General features: G+C 45.3%; 1 protein-coding gene across 2 annotated transcripts; it reads right to left on the reverse strand.

Annotated features, from left to right (window-relative positions):
• Positions 1-9,800: 9,800 nt before the first annotated feature.
• RASD2 (RASD family member 2) lies at positions 9,801-20,823 on the reverse strand. Of its 2 annotated transcripts, XM_034777851.1 has the most exons (4): positions 20,722-20,823; positions 19,581-20,031; positions 14,335-14,614; positions 9,801-11,345 (listed from the first exon to the last, which is right to left on the reverse strand). In XM_034777851.1, the coding sequence occupies exons 3-4, from the start codon at positions 14,603-14,605 to the stop codon at positions 10,816-10,818; spliced, it is 801 nt and encodes a 266-aa protein (XP_034633742.1). In that variant the 5' UTR covers positions 14,606-14,614; positions 19,581-20,031; positions 20,722-20,823; the 3' UTR covers positions 9,801-10,815. The 2 variants fall into 2 exon arrangements, with proteins under 2 accessions (XP_034633742.1, XP_034633749.1); XM_034777858.1 differs by lacking the exon at positions 20,722-20,823 and having other exon boundaries at positions 19,581-20,321.
• Positions 20,824-21,363: the final 540 nt, after the last annotated feature.

Genomic DNA, 21,363 nt, shown 5'->3' on the forward strand with positions numbered 1-21,363 from the left:
GGATCCACAAAGCTTTCTAAATATGTCACTCCCTCCCCTTCCTGGGACCCAGATATGTAATATACCCCAATCACAGCAAGGTTACTGACTTAAGTACCTCTACAATGCTGGAACGATATCAAGACATAGGCCTCTTTTAAGTTGCTGTCACTAGCTTGCTGATCTGATGTCAAGGAACGGGTCCCTATAAACTCACTGACCGAACATCCCCGGATTTCTGGTCACTAGCTCAGCAGCTTTAGCCAGTTGGTATGATGTCATGGCCTCTGTGAGGTCACTGGCTTCACTCATCTAGCAAGCTGGGCTGATGTCTAAACAGAAGAGTCTCCAAGGTTACCTATTCAGCACCTCTACCTTGTTTGGATGATGCCAATGCACAGGTCTCTCTGAGACTACTGATTTAAACTGCTGGTCCTTCAGTGGTTGAGAAAGATCAAAGCAGGAGGATACCCAACCCCATTCTGGTGGATGCACGTTATTGTGGAGGTTGACATCATGTAGTGAAGTGATACTTCAATATCTTGTCAGATGGGACATGGCATGTTGAAGAAAACAGAGCTAAGGGAATAAATGGTACTGTGCATGTGTGCGCATGCAGAGTGTGCAGTTGGATAGGGCAATAAACTTTGTCCACCCACAACCCCACAGTGGAGTGCCAGGAGGGGACATGGTATTGACAGCCATTTTGTTTTCCTTCATTCTGGTGAGAGGAAGGGGGCAGGCTTTTCCCTAGAAGAGAAGGGAGGCCTAGAAGTGACAAACTCTCCTCTTTCCTTCTGCCTCCTCTATAAGGGAGGGGGAACCAGTAGGGGGACTGATCTTTCTGTAGAAGAAAGGAAGCTGGTCAGAGACTCCTAGTTTGAATAATTCTAGCAGGTGCTAGTGCTGCTCCACCTACTGACAGGAAGGCTTGAAGTCCCAGAAATGCCCCCAGCCAGACACCAATCAGCCCCTCCTGCTGCCCCTGCTTCAGATTCTCTTTTCACCAGCCAGTGAAGAGGTGGGAGGAGGTGGAGGGCTGGGCAGCTGAGCTCTCCATGCCCAAAAGAGGAGGAACCCACCTGTGAACCCCTAAGGTCCTTCTAACTTTAATCCCTGATTAATGAAAAGATGTTAACTGGGAAAATAACAAACAACCTTTGTCCTCGTGTCAATGCAGTCCCCAGGAGTGCATTCCTTTGCCCGACTGTTTGAACAGAAATCAAGTGTCCCTATTTACTAAATGTAATCAAGTGAAAATAAAGACCTCTCTCAGCCATTTGACCGAGGAAATGGTCTCAGCTTAAATACCTCTCCAGGAAAGCCACTTATTGTTCCTTTGAATGGGAACCCCGTCCAAAACAACATTGCTCTTTAATAAACATCAGACCGCAAATTCCCTCTCTCCACTTAGACAATTGGGGGAACATTTTCAAAAGGAGCCAAGTGATCTAGGAGTCTGAGCCTCATGGAAAATCAGTAGGAGTGAAGGCTCCGCTGTCAATTAGGTGCTTTTGAAAATTTCACCGTTTGGCAGAACGTTGAGAAACGAGCCAGGGTGAGAATTCGCCCAGCCCAGGGAGAAGGAGCTAAGAGGACTTTAAGCCACTTTTGCGCCTTCCTGATTCCAGGCTGCTGTAGAAGCCAGTGTGCTCCAAGAGAGCAGCTGTAGAATCTGCCAGTGAGATGCCTTCCTGCCCCCAATACTCACCCAACAGAGCAGCCGGGCCTTTTAGGACAATGTAAATTGCCTTGCCCAAGCCTTTGCGGGGAGTGGGGGAGGAGGCGAATTCTCTCCTGTCTGGATGCAGGGCTGTACCAGCTGTGCTACACTTTGCAGCAGTACAAAGGAGCCGTCGAGAAGAGAATCCCTCCCTCTGCCGTGCACACTCCTCACTACTTTGCCTTCAGTGATGGGGTACAAACATCTCCTCTCCCACACTCAGTATCCAATTGGCTATGTCTTACAGAACCACTCAAGAATCAGCTAAGGAGCAAAGTGAATGTGTCTCGGTCTAGCAATCCCTAGAACAGCCCTCCATGAGAGTATTGCAGGAGTGAATTAGCCCAATATGTTCGACAGTGGCTGTTGATTTTTGGTGCCTCAATTTTTGGATGCCCAACTTGAGACACCTGTTGATTTTCAGAGGTGCTGAGCACCCACAGCTCTCTTTGACTTCAGTTGGAATTGTAGGTGCTCAGCACCTTTGAAAATCAACAAGCTGGGCCCCCCAGAACTGAGGGGACAATATTGCAAATTTTGTCTTTCCCCTCTTGCGCTAGAATCAACTAGGGCTCTACGACTAGTGGGCAGGACTGTATGGGAGCTCTGTCCTCTCCAGCTGTGTCTTAGCAAGTCCAGCTAAAGAAACGTTGTTCCCGGTGCTGCTACCCATTAGAATATAATAGCTTCACAGACATACTTATCACTTATTTATAATATTAACCAGGGCAGTGGCTGACTTCTAATGCATACAACCATACCCATTTCAGCTTACCAAACAGGGAGAATGAATGAGAGACCAGGGTTGTGCAGATGACTAGCCAGCATGATTAAAGCCTTGGACAGACATCATTATGATGGGCACAGTATGGCTATAGTACGGTTGGCTACTGTGAGCTAAATTCTGCCCTGGCCTTTCTTTCAATTGTAAGCTCTTTGGAGCAGGGATCATCTCTTTGTTCTGTGTTTATACTAGCACAATGGGATCCTGGCCCAATAACAGGGGCTCCTCGGCACTACTGACACACAAGTAAATAATACAGAAAATAATAATAGTCTATATAAGATTCCAGGATTGTCACTCTGAAGCCTAGCATGCCTGCTGAGTCAGTGTGATGTGATAGACACTGCTACAAGCATGGCTGAGAGCTCTTTGTTCCGAATATCACCAGGTTCAGTTATTACTGGGCTTCAAAGTCTGTTACCATCCAGTGTTTAAGTTCTCAGCCATTTTGAATGTATGAATTACACCCATACAGTGAACCGCTACAGTAAGGCCTGTATCTATGCCATGCCAAGAGTCCTAGACCCCTGTGATATCAGAGGTAACTCAACCAAACATCATCCTCACTCTATGGGTAATTTGCTTATGACAATTTCATTGGTTGTATTAGGGAGTGTGGACAGATGGAGGATTACTTGGCCCAACTCCCATACCTGTGCAACACCAGGGCTTTCAGCTCCTAGTAATAATAATAATACTGGACCTTGTGTAACTGCACTGAAGTCCAGGGAGTTGCACGGCATATGAGTCATTGTGTTTGTGTAAGGGGATAATGTTCATCTTGCCAGCGGTGTGCCTGGCTAGAATTGTTCTCTTCTATAATTGCCAGAATGTAGGTTTCTCCCAGCTGGCAGCAGCTCATAAAAAGTGTCTGAAAACTGCTGCTGAGCTTTGTCTATGAAGGCTCCAAGGAGAGCTGTTCATCCCCATCATGCAATTCCCAGGCAAACCTCCTGGCACTTGGGAGAACGCTTTTCCACTCTGTCTTTATTTCCCTTTTTATTTGATTCCTTTTTAGAAACTTGTATTTCTTTGGTTGGCAGCCTGCCACCGGGACTGGAACAAACTGTCCCCTTGCATGTGGGGCACTCGCCTGCATCAGCCAGTCAGAGAGCCACCTGCCCTGCCACCACTCCCTGGCCAGCGTCACTTTATCAAAACACACACTATTTTGTAATCAACTTGTGTTTTCATTAGAGGTTTAGGTTCCAAAGCAACTATGGGATGGATGAGGAATTTATACTCTATGCCAGTGCAACATGCTCTTGGGCTCCCACCTGTCTGCAATCCACTCCTGGTTCACACATCACTGTGCACTGATCTGGGGGCGGGGGTGGAGGGATTTTAACCCTTAAACTGATGGGATTTTCTAGGCTGCCAGGAGGACATGCATAATCTGTGTACCTCAGTTTAGAAGTGGTGAATAGCTCCTAGGAAATGTAACTGCTAATAAGTTAGCTTATTTTTGGTATTTCTGTTGAACTCCACCACCATAGTATCTGAGCAGCCCACAGTCAGTAACATCTTTATATTCACAACCCCCCTATAAAGTAGGGCAGTGCTATTATCCCATTTTACAGGTGGGGAACTTAGGCACAGAGACTAAGATTCAGATCCTCAACAGCATTTAGGTGCCTAGCACCTATTGGAAATCCATGGAGCACTTTTGTATTTCACACCCTTCACAAACGTTGTTACAAAAATGTCCTGCTTTTTTTTTTTAATTTTGAAAAATATGGTGACCTTATCCAACCCTCCCTCTCTGTCTCATCTAATCTAAACGATCCATTCACCCGTCCATCCACTGGCTGGAATACATTTGCATAAATCATTAATCAAATACTTTTGAATAATGAACACATATGTAAGAGCCAGTGTCTGTTCATGGATAATTCATTGATTGTTTGCTGCAAATAGTTCACTGAGCTCCTCTAGAGACGCTCTCAAAATGGGTCTAGTACAGGCCACCAGGTCTACCTTGTAGTATTGATCTGCCTGAAGGGAAGCAGAGAACTACCCCACCTCCAAATGGCAAAGTGAGAATGTGTGGAGGGAAGGGGGTTGGAAGTAAGGGGGAATTTGGGGATATTTTTCATAGCTACCAGATTCAAAGGCCAGAAGGGACCACTGTGATGATCTAGTCTGACCTCTTTGATGCAGACTTTGGGCAGCTCATGTTCCACCACAGAGACACTTTTAGAGATGGAGATAACCTATTCTGTTATCCAATCCATCCCACTATCAGCACAGAATGATTCTTTGCAAACTAGTATATATTCTAGTGTTTATCCCTATCTAGTCCTAATGAGTCTTCCATGACTTCCCTTGGGAGATTATACCAATAGATACCAATATCAGAAAATTTTCCCTTCTTAACTTAATCTTATTATTCCCAGTTAGATATTCCAGGGTCCAACCATAAATAACTCCTCTTCTTGATTGGTGTCTACACTCTTCAACTACTTGTAGCAAGTTTTCATACCATCACCACCCTTAGAGATTGTTTACCTAAGCTGTACATATTTAGCTCTTTCAGCCTTTCCATAATCCTTATAAAAATCACTCTCTGTAGCAGCCCCATAATCATTTTTGCTGCCCTAACTCCCAGTCTACATTTTCAATAACCATCGAGTAAGGCAGTATCTAATAGCCAATGAATAGTCCAGATGCTGGGATGGGCTTGTGACTGTTTGTGTGGGAGCGGAGTAAGGAGAAGATCTGGGCTGATAGTGTAATGGTCTTTCCCTCCAGCTGCATCAAATGTTTCCTGGAGGAAAGCCTCATCCCCTGAACCCACCAGATGGCAATTCTGTAGGAAGTGAGGAAGTCTGGTGATGGGACGATAATGCTAAAATCCACCCACTTTTTCGGCCTGCAACGTGGCTAGATCAAATATCCCTGCACGACGTCTTATAGTTACTGTGTGGAAGTTGGTATCTTACATAGAACAGCAGTTCCACTGTGCTTCTCTATACGTGTCTTGCAGGAAGTATCATCAAGGAAGGTATGTTATGGGGGCTGGCCTCTGGTCCTTGTTTCTGAAGGGTTGACATTACATTCCCATGAGGACTAAGGGGCAATATATACAGGCACTGGTGAAGATCAGCTTTTGTGTACCTCGCACACTGCAAACTTTCTGTTGTCACTGTGAGCTGAGAGAAGAGACAGTCACTATGGAAACCAGGGGGGAATCATAGAATCATAGAATATCAGGGTTGGAAGGGACCTCAGGAGGTCATCTAGTCCAACCCCCTGCTCAAAGCAGGGCCAATCCCCAAATAGATTTTTGCCCCAGATCCTGAAATGGCCCCCTCAAGGATTGAACTCACAACCCTGGGTTTAGCAGGCCAATGCTCAAATCACAGAGCTATCCCTCCCCCCAATATATATAATATACATTATATCCCACTTTAGACCTGTTTCAAGGAAACCTTTTCATCCAATTCCACAGCTAGGTGGGTTACTACAATGATTTAATTTCTAAAGCATCCCTGGCCCCAATCCAATCCCACAAATGTGATGGAGGGGTGAGTCCCATGCAAGGCTTAATAGAGCTTAAAACTGAAGAAGCATTTTCAGATGCTTCTTATAGGTGCAGGAGGACAAACTGAGGAGGATACCAAAAGGAAAAAGGTGTCACTTCCCAGCAGATGCCACAGCAAAACCTCTATCAGTGACCAGCCATGGGTGTAACAGCTGAGCTCCTAGATGGCAACTAGCGTCAGATACCCATCCGGAGGAGCCCCACAGACAAGGTCTTGAAATAACCCAGGCCCGCAGCTCTTTACAAGAAGCAGGTGTGCCAGCTTGGAATCAATCTGACCGTCTTTTATTTGTGTGACTTCATCCCATCCATGCCCTTTCACTTCTCCCACCCACCTCTCCCTCAGCATCTTCCCCCACCTCTCCAAACAAACCTCCCACACATACTTTGGACTAGCAACATCGGCAACTAACAAACATTATTAGCCCTTCGTCAAGCATGCAGAACCTACCAAAGCAGCCACATCATCTAACTGCTGTCACCCTACCCTCCTCCCATGCCCCTATCTGGACATCTTTCCCTACATTATATCTCCTTATCTAAGGCTGTAAGCCCCCCCAGGACAGCCCCCCCTTTACTGCTCTGTAAAGTGCCTTGCACACTATGGGCACTGGACAAATGCGAAATCATAATAGCTGTGATTAGACTCACTGTTTATCAGCATCCAATGACCTCCAGGTGTGATTCAAACCAATGGAGAGCAATTCCACACGCACATCAGCAACATTCCTTGGAACGTCAAGGCAACAGCCCACACTCAACCACCCCGAAAGCTGCCAAGAGGCCCAGCATGGGCAGCTGGCCCCAAACTAAATAGAGCCTTAGATCATGTGTTTGAAATTATTGAAACAAACCATTTTGATTTGTCAGGCAAGATTCACAAGGAGATTTCGGCACCAGTCACAAAATTGAGGAGGAGCAGGTGGTGGTGACTGTGGTGCATGCCCTCCTTTTAGCCAATAGCCTGACGGTTAGGACACTCACCTAGAAGGGGAAAAACCTGGTTCAAATCCCTGCTCTAGATTTCAAGTGTTCCCCATCCCAGGTGAGTGCCCTAATGACCATGCTACTTGTTAAAAGGGGGCCACCACCTCCTCCAGGAATCTAGCCCTTCATGCCTTTTGCTTTTATTAAACTAACCATTCTGCCAGGTGGAGCTGCAGCAACCAGGGTTGGGTTCAATATCTAGGGGTTCCTTTTCAACAATACAACACAGAACTGGCTCGAGCCCCCACCCAGTAACCTGGGAAAATTACACACTGCCCTATGGTGCCTCTGAGAGGCAATACTTCCTCACTTGCAAGCACAGAGTCTGAGTGTAGAGGAGAGAAGTCACCTGACATTAATTAGGGACAATGCCGCAAGCAGGATTCATAACCATAAAACTGAGCAGGTCGCCCACCCCAGAGTGCGTTGGACAGAGTCTTCCACCTCATGTTCTTGAGTTATACAACCAAAAGTTCCTTTACAGGGCCTCCCTCTGCTCCCTCACCATACCCCACTCACAGTGGTCGTCCTTGATCAGTGAGAGTCCTAGGTTCAGAGGCACATCTGTGTGATTTCACTTCCCATCTGGGGAAGAAGGCACCTTGCTTGCTCTGTCATCTGAGCACTTGCTCTAGCTGGCCGCCCTGCCAGCCGTGGTTCCTTGCTGCCTGGCTGCTTTGCCAGCCACTTCTTCCCTCACCAGTCACTCGTTCTGCTCAGTACCTCACCAGCCGCTCACTGGCCGTCAGTCACCTTCTGCTGCCACCTGCCTCTCTGCTGTGACTGCTGCGTATCAGTCTCTTAGTGACTGCAGGCTGGACAGAAACACTGCCCCCACCCCCAAAGTGATTTCAGCTCTCATTTGAGCACTTTTACATAACAAAAGGTTCCCAATGAAGCCTATTTAGCTCTACCTTTGAACTGTGGAGAGGAACAGGTTAAACCAGACTGGGGACCGTTAGGGACCGGCCACACCTCCTGGCTGGGACACCTGTCCCCACCCCTCTTACTTTCACAGGGGTTTGTCATTCGAGCCCCTGGCTTAGCGAGTTCCTTTCAGCTGAGGATGGACAAGCTCAGCACAATTCTGCTCCCCTTTAGTCATACAATGAAGATAACATTTCTCTATCCCCTGCATTCAATATACTAAAGTGATTTGTAACCAACACCAGCCAAAGCTGATCACTTGGCGCTACACAACTCCTGTCTGCTAGATACCTACGCAGAGTAGGTGTGTTCACGTCAGGACAGAGTTCATTCAGACCCTGCTTACAAAACAAAAGGCTAAAAATACACTCCCCCTCCCCAAAAAAAATAAATAAAATCAACCTGACATTTTGTTTCAGGTTGTGAAACATTTCATTTGACCAGAAATGAAATTTCCATTTTTTTTTCAATTTGCTGTAAATTCTGATTCATTTTTTGTTTGATTTTTCAGAACAAAAACATCAGTTATTTGCACAGTTCTAATGGTGGGTCAGAGGGGATGCATAAGACAATTTTCCTTCACAGAGACCACATCTAATCCAAGCAGGCGTGGACAGTGTTTTCAGTCCATGAGAGGAGGGAGAGAGTGGCTGTCTCCCTGCACTGTGGGCAATGTGGGGAGCATAGCTAGCTGCCTGTGCTCGGAAGGAGATATGTGCCCCCTTTCATTTGTGCTAGTAGCATAGCATCACGGTGTGTGACCCAAATAACCCAACCCCTTCTCAGGAACTGCCAAAAATGTGTGGCATCCTCAGAGCTGTGTCAGGGATGGATGCACATAATGGGATCCTTCTGGAGAAAATAAAATGTTCTGTTCCAAGCAGGTCAATATCAAACATGAAGTCTGAAAGGGCTATGAAAATCCCTTGAAACTTATGCTCCCATTGGGAACTAGAATCCTTTTCTAAGGCCTCAACTGAAGCCCCCTGTTCAAAATCCCCTGACGCCTTACATAAAAACCCTACAGCCTTCCTAATTACTCCTGCTAAAAGTAAAATCAGGCAGGACACTGCTAATAAATAAATCAGGTTTAATCATAAACAGTATACATATTTATAGAGAGTGAGAGAGACTTGATAATATAGGGTGTTGCCATGGCACCAGGAATCAAACACTTGTGCGTTTTACCTGTGAGCGATACAAGGCGAGGATGGAATGACGGACAAGTGGAGACGGGATTGGGTCTCTCAGAAGCTATTTCTAGCAAATATCCGTCATTCTTTGTCACCTGTCAAGTTACAGAACGAACTAGGATTCAGCCCACAGCTCCAGCCAGGACACAGCGAGATGGATACATACAGGGGCAGTATGTGAGGGATGGGGCGGGGTGGAATATGCCAGGGCTGGTATGAGTTGTGTAAAACACATTCATGGGAAGAATATATGCACTGTTGTTACTTACAATTTTAGAACCAGATTCTGCCCACAGCTATGTATGCCCATCTCCCATTTAAATCAATGGGAGTGGCATGCTCATATCTGAGGGAATACATCTGGCTCTCTGAGCGCACACAGGGCCCCAGCACACCAAGCAAGAGACTCTGAAATAGAAAAGGCAGGGAGATAGCAGCCAGGGACCAGGGCAAGGGAGGAATGGGAAAGAGTGACTCAACCCCAAATTAATCACAGTGGCAAAATTCACCCTGTGCAGAGAGTTAGCACAAGGATTATGCTCTCAGGGACTTTAGTGGCGCCTATGCCCATCCTCTGTTCAGGGGCAAACCCCATCAGTAATAAGGAGAACTCTGGAATGAAGGGATGGTTCCAAGCAGAGTTGGTTCCAAATCAACTCCCCATGAATTCCAGAGGAGGGTCCAAACCTCTTTCTATAATAGTTCAAGCCAAAATTCAAATCGGGTTAATCTCTTGTCAAAGACAGGAGGAAGGAACCATTGCTCTGATAGAGAGGTGGGCAGAGTTAGTATTTATAATGAAGTATTCAGAGTACCTGTAACAGATTTGTGCTTGTTTTGAGACACAATCACACATGAGGATAGCTAGCAGTCAGATGTGTTGGCTTTACAGTACAACAATTTCACTTTCAATTACTGTACATATTATGTAACCTTAAAACTGAAAATACTTGGCAATTCTAGAACAGAGACACGGTTTTCATTTCAAATACACAATTGCCATCTGGTTTCACTTGAAAAAACAAAACAAAAACAAGATTAAAGCTATAATACAAAAGTGACGTTTACGTCAATGGCTGTTAGAAATTGCCACCGGTACAGCAAAATTTCATCACTCCCAGACTTTCTAAGATACAGCAAACTAGAGGTCATCTAACTGGCCAGTCAGAATTGCACACCCATGTATAGAGTCCACCCTCAATCTGAAGAGCCTGGGTTAATACAATTATCCGTTGAATGAAGATGGGTAAACTGGAGCATTTTTAAAGTATGCTTGAAAAAAGACATTTGTTTTTCTCAGCAGATGAATAATGGGTTACTGTTATTTACACAGACCCAATGCCTTTTGTGTGTTACTGGCCTATTCCCTGGGTGGGCAAGAGGCAAATCCTTCTTTACAAGTCCAAGTTCTTCAGACAGGAGAAGAACGAAAAGGAACTTAATTAAGAAATGAAGAAGCCAGTCACCTTTCAGACCTCTGATTTCCTCAACTGTTTACAAGGGTAGCTTGGAAGTTTACTATTTACATTAGCGATGCTGTGGAGGTCTGAGGAAGAGCCATGCTTACGGTCATGGTGGGCATCCTCCATCAGGTGGGTACTATGAACCCGTTCTCAAACCGTTTTCTTTAAGGCACTGCACCAACACAATGACTTCACTCAAAATGGCGGATACCCCTTCACTGGATAGTGCATTTCTCCCTCTCCCTTGCCTGGCCTTCCCTGAGAACTTTGGATTTGATGTATTTCAGGTCACTGTTGACACTGGGTCGGCGAGCGAAGGGGGAGACCATGCCATAGGCATCCATCTCTTTGACCCGGCGCATCCTGAAGGATTTTTGGTGGAAGGCGTCGCCATACTGGACAGAGATTTTCCTGTGAAGGGCAGGGCTCATCTCGTGAGGTAGCTTGGCCATGCTGAAGAGGACATAGAACATCTCATCCACGTTCGTGTTCTTCTTGGCTGAAATTTCAAAGTAAGCACAGTTCTCATCGCTGGAGACAAGCTTCTCTGCTTCCTCTGAGCGCACCTTGCGGTAGATTTCACTATGATCATTTTTGTTTCCACAGATCATCATGGGGAGGTCAGCTGCCTCTTTGGTCTTGTTCTTCAGGCAGGATTTGACTTCAAGGATCTGCTTTTGGATCCTCTTGACCTCATCAAAGGATTCTCTGTTGTCCAAACTGAACACCAGGATGAAAACATCTCCTGCAATTAAAAAGAAAGAGGACTTGTTCATTAGAATCCACCTCAGAGCAGTCTGCTTCCCTTCCACCAAAGAAGTCGGTCCAATAAAAGATACTACCTCACCTATCTTGACTCTCTCTATTTAAAACATAGTGGATTTTGTTCCCCCATCCACCCATCATTCTTCCTCTTTGCTTGTTTCTCCTTCGATCCTATACACCAGGGGTCATAGATTCATAGATTCTAGGACTGGAAGGGACCTCGAGAGGTCATCGAGTCCAGTCCCCTGCCCACATGGCAGGACCAAATACTGTCTAGACCATCCCTGATAGACATTTATCTAACCTACTCTTAAATATCTCCAGAGATGGAGATTCCACAACCTCCCTAGGCAATTTCTCCCAGTGTTTAACCACCCTGACAGTTAGGAACTTTTTCCTAATGTCCAACCTAGACCTCCCTTGCTGCAGTTTAAACCCATTGCTTCTGGTTCTATCCTTAGAGGCTAAGGTGAACAAGTTTTCTCCCTCCTCCTTATGACACCCTTTTAGATACCTGAAAACTGCTATCATGTCCCCTCTCAGTCTTCTCTTTTCCAAACTAAACAAACCCAATTCTTTCAGCCTTCCTTCATAGGTCATGTTCTCAAGACCTTTAATCATTCTTGTTGCTCTTCTCTGGACCCTCTCCAATTTCTCCACATCTTTTTTAAAATGCGGCGCCCAGAACTGGACACAATACTCCAGCTGAGGCCTAACCAGAGCAGAGTAGAGCGGAAGAATGACTTCTCGTGTCTTGCTCACAACACACCTGTTAATACATCCCAGGATCATGTTTGCTTTTTTTGCAACAGCATCACACTGTTGACTCATATTTAGCTTGTGGTCCACTATAACCCCTAGATCCCTTTCTGCCGTACTCCTTCCTAGACAGTCTCTTCCCATTCTGTATGTGTGAAACTGATTGTTCCTTCCTAAGTGGAGCACTTTGCATTTGTCTTTGTTAAACTTCATCCTGTTTAACTCAGACCATTTCTCCAATTTGTCCAGATCATTTTGAATTATGACCCTGTCCTCCAAAGCAGTTGCAATCCCTCCCAGTTTGGTATCATCCGCAAACTTAATAAGCGTACTTTCTATGCCAATATCTAAGTCGGCAACGTTCGGCATGCGGCTTGCCAGGGTAAGCACCCTAGCGGGCTGGGCCAGTTTATTTACCTGCTGACGCGGCAGGTTCGGCCAATCGCGGCCCCCACTTGCCGCGGTTCACCGTCCCGGGCCAATGGGAATGGCGGGAAGCGGCGCGGGCCAAGGGATGTGCTGGCTGCGGCTTCCCGCCGCCCCCATTGGCCTGGGACGGCAAACCGTGGCGAGTGGGGGCTGCGATCAGCCGAATCTGCCACGTCAGCAGGTAAATAAACTGGCCCGGCCCGCTAGGGTGCTTACCCTGGCGAGCCGCGTGCTGAACGTTGCCGACCCCTGCTATACACTCTCTAAGGTCACCAGTTCCCGGTCACTTTCTGATTCATCTTCCCCCTTGTTCCCACAGCTGTAGAAATGTCTTATGGTCAAAGTATTTCCTCAGTCACAACCTGTTGTCTTATCCTAGACTGCATTTGACTTATTGATGTTGCCCATTTGCACCATGTTTTTCCAATAATCTTCTGACTTAATTCTTCTGGGTCATTCACTCCTCCCCCCCCACCCTTCTCTAGATCATTTCCCCTGAAAAACACCACCTGTGTAGCAACTCCTAAGAACAGAAAATGGTAGCCACGATGCCTCAACCCTTTCAATATATAAGAACAGGAGCAGCATTTGACCTCAAGACCCACAAGCCAGGTTTCAGAGCATCTGAGAAATGAGTTGGAGCCTCCAAGAATCCAGTGTTCTGCTACCATTTCACTTGCTCAAGAGAAACAGAGTACAAAAGAAAGTGCAAATGACATATGTCCTCTGGTATTACTTACAGTACTGGGACTCAGAATCTTTCTTGTACAAATACAAGCTAAAGCAAACCAACAACCTGTTAAGTGCAGTTTATATGGAACCGAGAAAAATCTTTCATGGACCCAAGGTTATCCCAATCCACATCCTGGAGTTTGGCACCTGTTTCATGTAGGATCCAGATCCTGGTATCTAGCGTTACTTAATATAGACTTAGGGTGTCATTGGATAAATAGGGCAAGTAGGACTGAACCCAGGTGGCTATGAACTTTGGTTGTATACTCAGCCATGTATACACCCACAGTCTAATTTTCAGAAGTGATGCATGCACAGCAGCATCCACTGAAAACAACAGAAACTCCTAGCTAATCAACACTTTCAATATGAGGCCACCCCTCTTCTAATATGTGGTTTACCTCATTCTGGGTGACTATAGGAGAAGGAAGAAATAATAAGAGTGGAGGGAGTGACTTTAGGGAGATGCATTCCACTGGAATTTTTAATTGTCCAAAAGCAGGGAACCAGTTTAAATTATTTTTAAAAAACCTTGTCAAGTCATTTTTAACCCCTCAGAGTATATTTTACATTTGTATTACATTGCTTGTGCATGGTGGTGACAAACTTCCTCTTTCTCCTGGCATTCTTTATACCTGTGAGATTTTGATTTTACCATTCACTTGTCATCGCAGTTAAAAACACAAGTTGTATGTGTTATACGCAGGGGTTGACGGGAGGAGAATAAATTAGGCAAAGCAACTCAAATTTTAGAACGTCTCCAAGTTGATTCCTGGATGAGTGATGTACCCCCTGATGACATCTGGGGTACTCCAGTCAGGGAATGTCACTGGGGAAAAGATGCATCTTTATAACAAGTTCCATCCCATTACCCATCATTCCCTCTATCTAGCTCCCATTTTTTCCTCATTCACCATATAAACTAGTGCTCTGTTAGGAAAGAGTTGTGTCCAAGTTATTATTCTCAAGTAGAAATGTACAGTTGGGATCCTTGACCCACCATCCCTCAGTAGGACACCCCTTTCTTTCTCACACTCCACCCCTCTCACCTGTCAGTATAGAAAGCCTCCTCATTGCAGGGAAAGGGTGATTCCCAGATGTGTCCAGGATGTCCAACTGGTACATGTCTCCCCGGATGTTGTAGACCTTGCGGTGAAAATCCTCAATGGTGGGAGTGTACTGGTCCTCAAAGCGGCCAGTGAGAAAGCGTGAGACGATGGAGCTCTTGCCCACCCTGGAGGCTCCCAGCACCACCATGCGGTAGGAGTTCTTGGCTGGCACGCTTAGGGTGCAGTTCCCACTGGACACAGTCTTCATCATTGCTTGGTGCTGAAAGGGTCAAAATAAAAGCAGGCCAGGGGTGGAGAGAAAGGAAAGAAGAGTGAGGCTGGAGTGGAGAGACCCCTATGTTTTCTTACAACAAACTCAAAGGGCACTGTGGATTGCTCCATGATGTAAGATAGAGCGGTTGGTTCTGGTTAGCAGGTCTGCTTAGCAGATATAGGAAATCTTGATAGGGAAATTTCATGGGGGAACCTGCCTCATTTTTTAGCCTGGTTTAAGGAGAATTTTCTTTTTAAGTCACATCAAAATGAAGAAATTTATATTTGCACATAAAGTTTTGAACTACAATTTGCAATTTTGTTTAAACATTGAGGGCTAATTTATCAGCTTGGCTTTAGCCATGACTCCAGTTTCGTGCCCACAGTTTAAATCACTTAGATATTTGGGGCCTGATTTTCAAAAGAGCGCAGTTCTCATTTAAACACCTAAACGAAGCAGCCAGGTTTCCAGAAGCACTGAGCAGCTCCCATTAAGATCTAGACACTCCCTTTAGGTGTTTAAATGGGAGCTGCTCACAGTACCTGCTTTCTAGGATGAATCAGATACTTAGAGTCCAAGTGACCTAAAGTGCTGGTACAGGTAATTGCAGGCACAGAATTGCATCATCAGACACTAGCTTCAAAGACTTGGTCCCCAAATGTTCTTTTTCAAATTTTGACATCAGATTTTTATCCAACAAATCTCTTATGCCAGAGCTCCTCACCCCCAAACGGTTAGCATTTCAAATACTGCTGCTTTGCAGCAAGATGGCTGGTAGTGGATGGAGCTGCAGAAATGCTAGTTTTGTTTTTCATGGATGTGTCACTCTTTACATACACATGTTAGTCCTCGGTTCTGCCAGTCCTTGGCTGTATTGAGAGAACTAGAGAGAAATGAGGGGCTGTGGGGAAGAGGGCAGCTTTCTGATATAACCAGAGAACAAGATGAATATTAAAGTGAATCTACAGACCCCAGAGATTACATTTTGACACAGCACAAAGATACAGGAAATCTTGATAGAAAAACATGGATTCCACAGACATTTTTCATCTTTCAGATCAAATATGTTGTGCACAGAAAAGAAAAATACAAGCACACTGTGGAAAACTAGCTGTCATAGCATAGCAGACACATTTGGACAGTTTATTTTGGTTACTAGGAGCTTATGAAAGAAATATCAAGTTCCCACTGTGCTGTTTATTAAATGTAGGTGTTGTTTACTGAATGATAGGTTTTGAGTATTTATATATACACACTGAGAGATTATTTCTGGGTACAGATCTGGATTCCTATCCTTTCCCGATGTGAATTTCATCTCCCAAGCCTTTATGCCAAGAAAATCACTTAAAATGTTTTACATGTGTTAAGTACCAAGCAGAAGTAACGAAATATTCTTTGTATATAAAGAAGCCTGTAAGAAGTCCGAGCCAGCATCTCTACTGGCTTTGTGCTGTGGTTTAAGGCAATAGCAGAACATTTCTACTCATTATTATTGTTATTTACTGAGCATTGACAGCATTCTCAGCTCTCTAAGAAGCATAAAAGAAAATGCAGCGCTTGCCCCAAAGGCAAATTATAATCTAGATTACACTCAAAGGGGATTACAGCCTAAATTACAGTCAGGCATTAAAATCAGGACATAATATTGTGCACATGTAGCATGGGTCCAAGTCTGTTGATGTGAGCGCTGCGCCTGGCTAGGCTGGCAAGATCCGGCCCTATGTTTGTACTGGACTCTGTGTCTAATTTGGAACAGGTTGTACCTTCTCAGTGCAAAGTCACCAGTTTTCCTCAGAAACACCGACATCCAGTGGTGTTCACTGCCCCTTGTACTCTCCTTTGTACACTAGGATGTGCAGGTTCTAGGGTCTATGCACCAAATGGATGGGGATTGAGCTGTTTTGGGATCAGGTAGAAGTGGTTTTTTTTTTCCCCATTGTGCTCTCTGAGCTTTGTTTAGTAAGGTGGGGTATTTTAAAAAGCAGAATCAGTTTTGCCAGACAATCCTTATAAAAAAGATTGACATAATGGTCCAATGCTATACATAGGGCCAAATCCTCAGCCAGTGTACACTGGTGTAGCTGCACTAACTTCAGTGGAGTGATGCTGATTTACACCATCTGAGGATCTGGCCCAGTATCTTGTCGCTGTGCTGCTGCAGCGGCTGGGGTGAATACTGTTAGAATACGGTAGCGTTCTTCAAATACGGAACTCTATCGGTGCTATCTGACGTGTTTGGTACAGCGCCCAGAATGACAGGCCCCTGATCCTCACTGCAGCCTCGGGGTGCTACCGTAATATAAACTAATAAATAAATAAATATTGACCGAGAGGCAACTGCGTGAACTAGCAGCAAATCACAGCTACACAGTCCATCAAGAAAGCAAGCAGGAGAGGGTCTCATCTCAATGGGTGGGAGGAGAATTCTGCATCTATCATACAGACATGCTAAGCTGCACGTGTGCATCATCTCTTTCTATATTTGAGTGTGTGGAGGAAATACTCATTTTGGCTAATAGCTTTAAAAAGTGGTCAAAGTAGGTGACTATCCAAATTGAATGGATCATAATATAAAGCGGCCCTGAGAGGTGGCCCATCACAGAGGTTCTAGGGGGATGGGGATGAAACGGACGCTCCTCAGCTGAGCACCGGAGGAAATGTGAGAACATAGGGCCAGATTTTCAGCAGAGCTCTTTGTTGGGGTCTGAGCACTGAAATATCTGGCCCCCATTGTGCAGGACGTACAGCTGAAAAGCTGGCCCCAAGCCCATAATGACCCCATATAAACCCTGAAAACTGATCTTGGTCTTTCAGAACATGCTGAGAACAAGAAGCAAACAACTGAACCGGGGAAGAAGAGCATTATTTTAGTTTTGGGTCTGGTTGGGAGCATACACATGTTGTCAGTTTCATTTTACACGTGCAGGCTTTTCACGCTGCTCTGGATGTGCCACGTCACTTTATTGATAACACGCCCCCTACAACTCTCTGTCCCTTCTCTCTCGAAATAGGACAGCATACATTCCTCCACTGAAAAGAAAAATAATCTACTTTCTGTCCGTCTTGCCTAGCACAGGACTTTTAGGAATTTTTCTCTCATATTCATCCTAACAATCAGGGCTGAGAGTCTGCAGAACAGTCTCTCTTGGATCCTGGTGGGAGCCTTATGGCTTGGGCCAATTAACAAGCTTGACGAAGCATGGGAGAGTGCACAGTTGGGAGCAATCCTAAAACATATGGGCCTTCTCTAATTTCTACACACTCAAGCTGGGGCAGAACTTTTCTCCTTCCTCTCAAAGACGCACAGGCCATGACAAATACAATAAATCAATACCCCCTTTGCATCTCCACAGCACCTTCAATCCAGAGATTTCAAAGCACTTTTTGTTAATTTCTCCTTCAGTATACTCCTGAGAGAAAAGTATTATCATCCCCATTTCACCGAGGGGAAGAGAACGAGGCACAGAGAGGCTCAGTGACTTGACCAAAGTCAGTAGCAGAGTGGGGAACAAAACCCAAGTCTCCTGACTCTCAGAGTGCCCCAAATTCCTGTCACTAGGCCACACTGCCTGCCATCCTGAGCAGGGCAAAACCTTATTGTGTGTGCTCATACACACACCCATGTGGTCAGATTCTGAGGCTTCGACTGAGGGGTCTTTGTGCACAGGAGAGGTTAGGGGAAGTGACAGCTGGAAGCAGATCTCCCCCAGCACATCCAGTATTCATTTAAAATGTCACCTTATGGTGCCCTTGAGAGGTTGGTTCTGTTTGTCAGATTATCCCTTTAAGGGCTCTCCCATGCTTTGCAGCCTGCCTTTGGTCTAGTGCACAGTAAATAGATTCTTTCAGCACTTCTAATTCCTGTAGCTGCTATTCATTTAATTGCCTCCGCTGAGCACCTGACTTACAGGGTGCGGCATAACCTGGAACCTTCGTTTGTCTTTCACGCTCTTCACATCACCACAGCTTCTCTCTGACTCAAACCTTTCTCCTCTCTTACTCGGAGAAAGAGACCAAGTTCAAGCCCCCTGCGGGGCGCAGGGAGCCATACATGGGAAAGATTAAAGGCAGTAAAGAGGAAACAGAAAGAGACCACACAGTTATTTACGAAATAAAGTAAAAATCAATCAGAAGAGGACAAACAAACACCACCAGCTGATTGGAATCTATGACTCTTCCTTCAAGTTTATTAAAGGTTTAAAAATAGATTTGTTCCCTGCTGTATCTTTAGCTTCAGGCACTGACTTTAAGGTAACAAAACACCTGATTTATACAATTTTGCACTTGTAGCGCACCTTCTGTTCAATGATTTTAAAATGTTTCACAAAAGGTAGGTCTATTTAAAACTATCCCTATTTCTGTGAAACCAGGGCACAGAGAGATAAAGTGACTTGTCTAAAGTCACACCGTGAGCCAGTGACAAAGTAAGCATTAAAACCAAAGTCTCCTGACTCCAGACCCTTGCTCTAATCATTAGACACTGCTGTTTTTGCAAATTTAAGACTACATTACCATGCACCTGCCTTTGCAAATCCATGCATGCACTGAAAAGATCATGCTTAAATTCCAGTGAGGTGGTGAAAAGTCTGATCCTATGCACCAGTTACAGAAAAACATAATGAAGATAGAAAACCTGCTGCCTGGAGCTTTTCCATACTAGCTTTCAATACCCAGATTCTGCGTATTACTGCATGCATTATGCTCTCTACCACTGAACATACATAAAAACATTCTGAGGTGCCACTGTTTACAGTCACCAGTTACAATATTTCTCTCTATATACTAGTCCTAAGAGATGTATTGCATCTGGCTAAAAGAGACATAGGCAGAAGCAAACCAAACTGTGTAGTACAGACCTGTCATTGATTAGAAAATCCTGGAGTATTTTCATTTTCATGCACACTGATATTATTTCTGTAGGGTGCTGTTCTCCCTTATTGCCTTAATTCCAGGTTCAGTGGCTCTCCCTTACCTTTCCTTGTTGGGAGGAGAAGTCCTGAATCCTAGTGTCGTGGATGAAGCTGTCTTGATGGTTTTAATCAGAGGCTGCTGCTGCCGCTGCTCTTTTCTGGATCCCAAGTCACTGGGCTGGGCTCTTCTCCACCACTTTGGACCCTAGCTGGACTGGGAAAGACCAGAGCGCTCCAGAGGCTGGTTCCCCATGGGTGATCTTTATTGGGTCAGAAGATTGACATGGTCCAAAGTAGACTCTCTGTACCAGAAGTACTCCTGTTCTTTCTCCCCTCTGAAGAGGTTTGCTCTTCTCCTGGTACTCTCAGTTCACTAGGTCTCCCACTCACACTTGCTTTTCTTGCAACTTGTAATTCGTAGACTCATGTGGGTGGAAGTGGCCTCTGGTGCAACACCTAGCTGTCAAGGCTAGTGTGTGCATTCAGCTGACCCATGGTGCTTCTAGGTAGACCCTGTGAAATAAAGAGGGGGAAGCAAATTAGGGGTTAAGAGGGGGGCCTGGGAGTTTCTTATGATAGCAGGTTTGAAAGTACACCCTCACACTTGCACTGCAAAAAATCCTGGCAAATAAAAGATTTCCCCCCTCATCTAAGATTTGTTTAAAAATGCTTTGCTTTTTCTTTAAATTTTAGAATTTGTCTATTGATTCTTCCTCCCTGCCTCTCTCGCTGTCTCTCTCCCCCAGCAGCTGGTAAGTTGCAGGTTTTCCTTCTGCAGAACTCACAGATAATTGGCTCACTCCTCCCTTGAAGTCAGAGACAGTGGAAGAAGAGTTGCTAAGGGGGTGGGATCTTAGGTTTATTGAAGGTCTTTTTTTTTTTTTTAAACACAAACTTCTTTCACTTTCCAGATTGCAAATTCTTTTCCTTTCCACAAGAGACGTGTGTATGTTTGTGATCATGTGTGAGAGAGACTTGTTACTCCTAGTACATTTTACGCTCTGAAAACTCATGATCTCCCACCTCTGTTTCCTAATTTCTGTGATTCTTTTGAGATAGAGCATCCCCTGCCCGAAGACACTTTGCAGTTGTTAGGAATGCTCGTTGGTTTTGATCTAGAACTAAAAATCAGATTACAAATGATAAGTGGCTTGCAACTTCATTTTGATCTGGATCAATCCGGAGACAGTGCTAATTTCCCACCTAAAAGCTGTGGTCCAGCCTGCTTTCTCATGATTGGATTCCTGACCTCTTCTTGCTGCAACAAGACCACTTTCTCCATAGACTGCGTATCGGCACTACTGCTGCTGCCAGCCCTGGTTTGTAACCACCTCCCTCCTTCGCCACACCCCTTAGCTCTATGAATGATTAATCACTTCCTAGGAAGAGGACTGCTGGTCACACCCACCCACCCACTCTTGAATGTGCACGTAGTATTCCTGAGGGCATTCTGTGCCAAAAAAATGTAAATTTGTGCACCAAAATATTAAAAATTCTGTGCACAATATTTTTAAATTCTGCAAAATTCTGCAAATTTTATCATTGGAGAGCAAAAGGCACTGGCTGCACAGAGGTGGGAGATCACCATGCAGTTCCCTTCCAGGACACGGACTCAGCCGTGAGACTGCACCCAACCCTGACACAGCACAAGGACCCGGCCTGCCCCAGAAACACCCTGGGGCCCTGCCCTTCTGTGTGGGCAGGCAGGCTCAACAAGGGAGGATCTAAGTGTGGAGTGGCTTAATGTGGGGGGATCCAGGTGTGGGTTGAGAGGGTTCTGTGTGGGGCAATCTGGGTGCAGGCGGTTCAGTAGGGGATCCGGGTGCAGAGGGGATCTGGATGCAC

Source organism: Trachemys scripta, chromosome 1 (genome assembly GCF_013100865.1).
Source record: "Trachemys scripta elegans isolate TJP31775 chromosome 1, CAS_Tse_1.0, whole genome shotgun sequence".
NCBI lineage: Eukaryota > Metazoa > Chordata > Testudines > Emydidae > Trachemys > Trachemys scripta.

Coding starts and splice junctions, on each gene's coding strand:
- RASD2 (XM_034777851.1), bottom strand. CDS start 14,605: ATGATGAAGACTGTGTCCAGTGGGAACTGCACCCTAAGCGTGCCAGCC. Junction 11,346..14,334: donor GAGGCTTTCTATACTGACAG/GTGAGAGGGGTG, acceptor TTTTAATTGCAG/GAGATGTTTTCATCCTGGTG.